The sequence below is a fragment of the Diaphorina citri genome, unplaced genomic scaffold (genome assembly GCF_000475195.1).
Source record: "Diaphorina citri unplaced genomic scaffold, Diaci psyllid genome assembly version 1.1 scaffold2993, whole genome shotgun sequence".
Taxonomy (NCBI): Eukaryota; Metazoa; Arthropoda; class Insecta; order Hemiptera; family Psyllidae; genus Diaphorina; species Diaphorina citri.
This window is the reverse complement of record NW_007380405.1, coordinates 20,468-21,115: the sequence shown is the minus strand read 5'-3', so window position 1 is coordinate 21,115 and position 648 is coordinate 20,468. Positions and strand designations below refer to the sequence as shown.

The window sequence follows — 648 nt, the reverse complement described above, 5'->3', positions numbered from 1 at the left end:
ATTCAAAACTTTTGGAAAATGCTAATTTTTTTTTTAAAAAAAAAAAAAAAAAGAATTTAAATAATTAAATCGATTGACGCACCATAATAAATTAAAATAAAATAAAAAAAAATTAAATCTCAGATTATTTTTCTTTCTTTTTTAAGCCAACATAATTATCATGTATACGTACATGTTTGGATAGTAACTCGTAAAATAAGAATTTGAAATTTTCTTAAAAGACTTTGTAATGATTTAAAATGATCAATCCAGCAAATCTGGTGGGTTCATTTCAGGCCACGCCCCTCCCCCACCACCACTCCTCACCGCAGATCCCGTTTCAAGGTCACAGCGCGGCCCAAGGTCAACCACCCAGTCTGCAGGGGGCGGCGCCTTCCAATAACTACTATAGCCAACGATGGAGTCAGGTAGATTCCGAACCGTCCAGCCCCTACCATCACTTGTTGGTGGCCAACTAAGCAGCCAACAGAGGCCAACAAATCAGCCAACAGCGGCCGATATGATCTTCTTTCGGCCAAGGCGTGATTTTGTTTCGGAATAGGATAATATGTTGAATTTTGTAGATTTTTTAAATTAATATTTTTATTTTCCCGTTTTTTTTTACGTAGAGACATAGATATTTTTAATTAATAGTTTCGTGTTAAAAAA

At 35.3% G+C, this 648-nt stretch overlaps 1 protein-coding gene across 1 annotated transcript in view; it reads left to right on the top strand.

The window, feature by feature from the left end:
- LOC103519856 (protein Tob1-like) overlaps positions 1–538 on the top strand; it is a gene marked incomplete at its 5' end in the record, with an annotated part of 2,275 nt that extends 1,737 nt beyond the window's left edge. Inside the window, one exon of the mRNA XM_026831181.1 lies at positions 276–538. Within this exon, the coding sequence (XP_026686982.1) occupies positions 276–458 (183 nt within the window). The remainder of the gene's footprint in view (positions 1–275) is intronic.
- Positions 539–648: the final 110 nt, after the last annotated feature.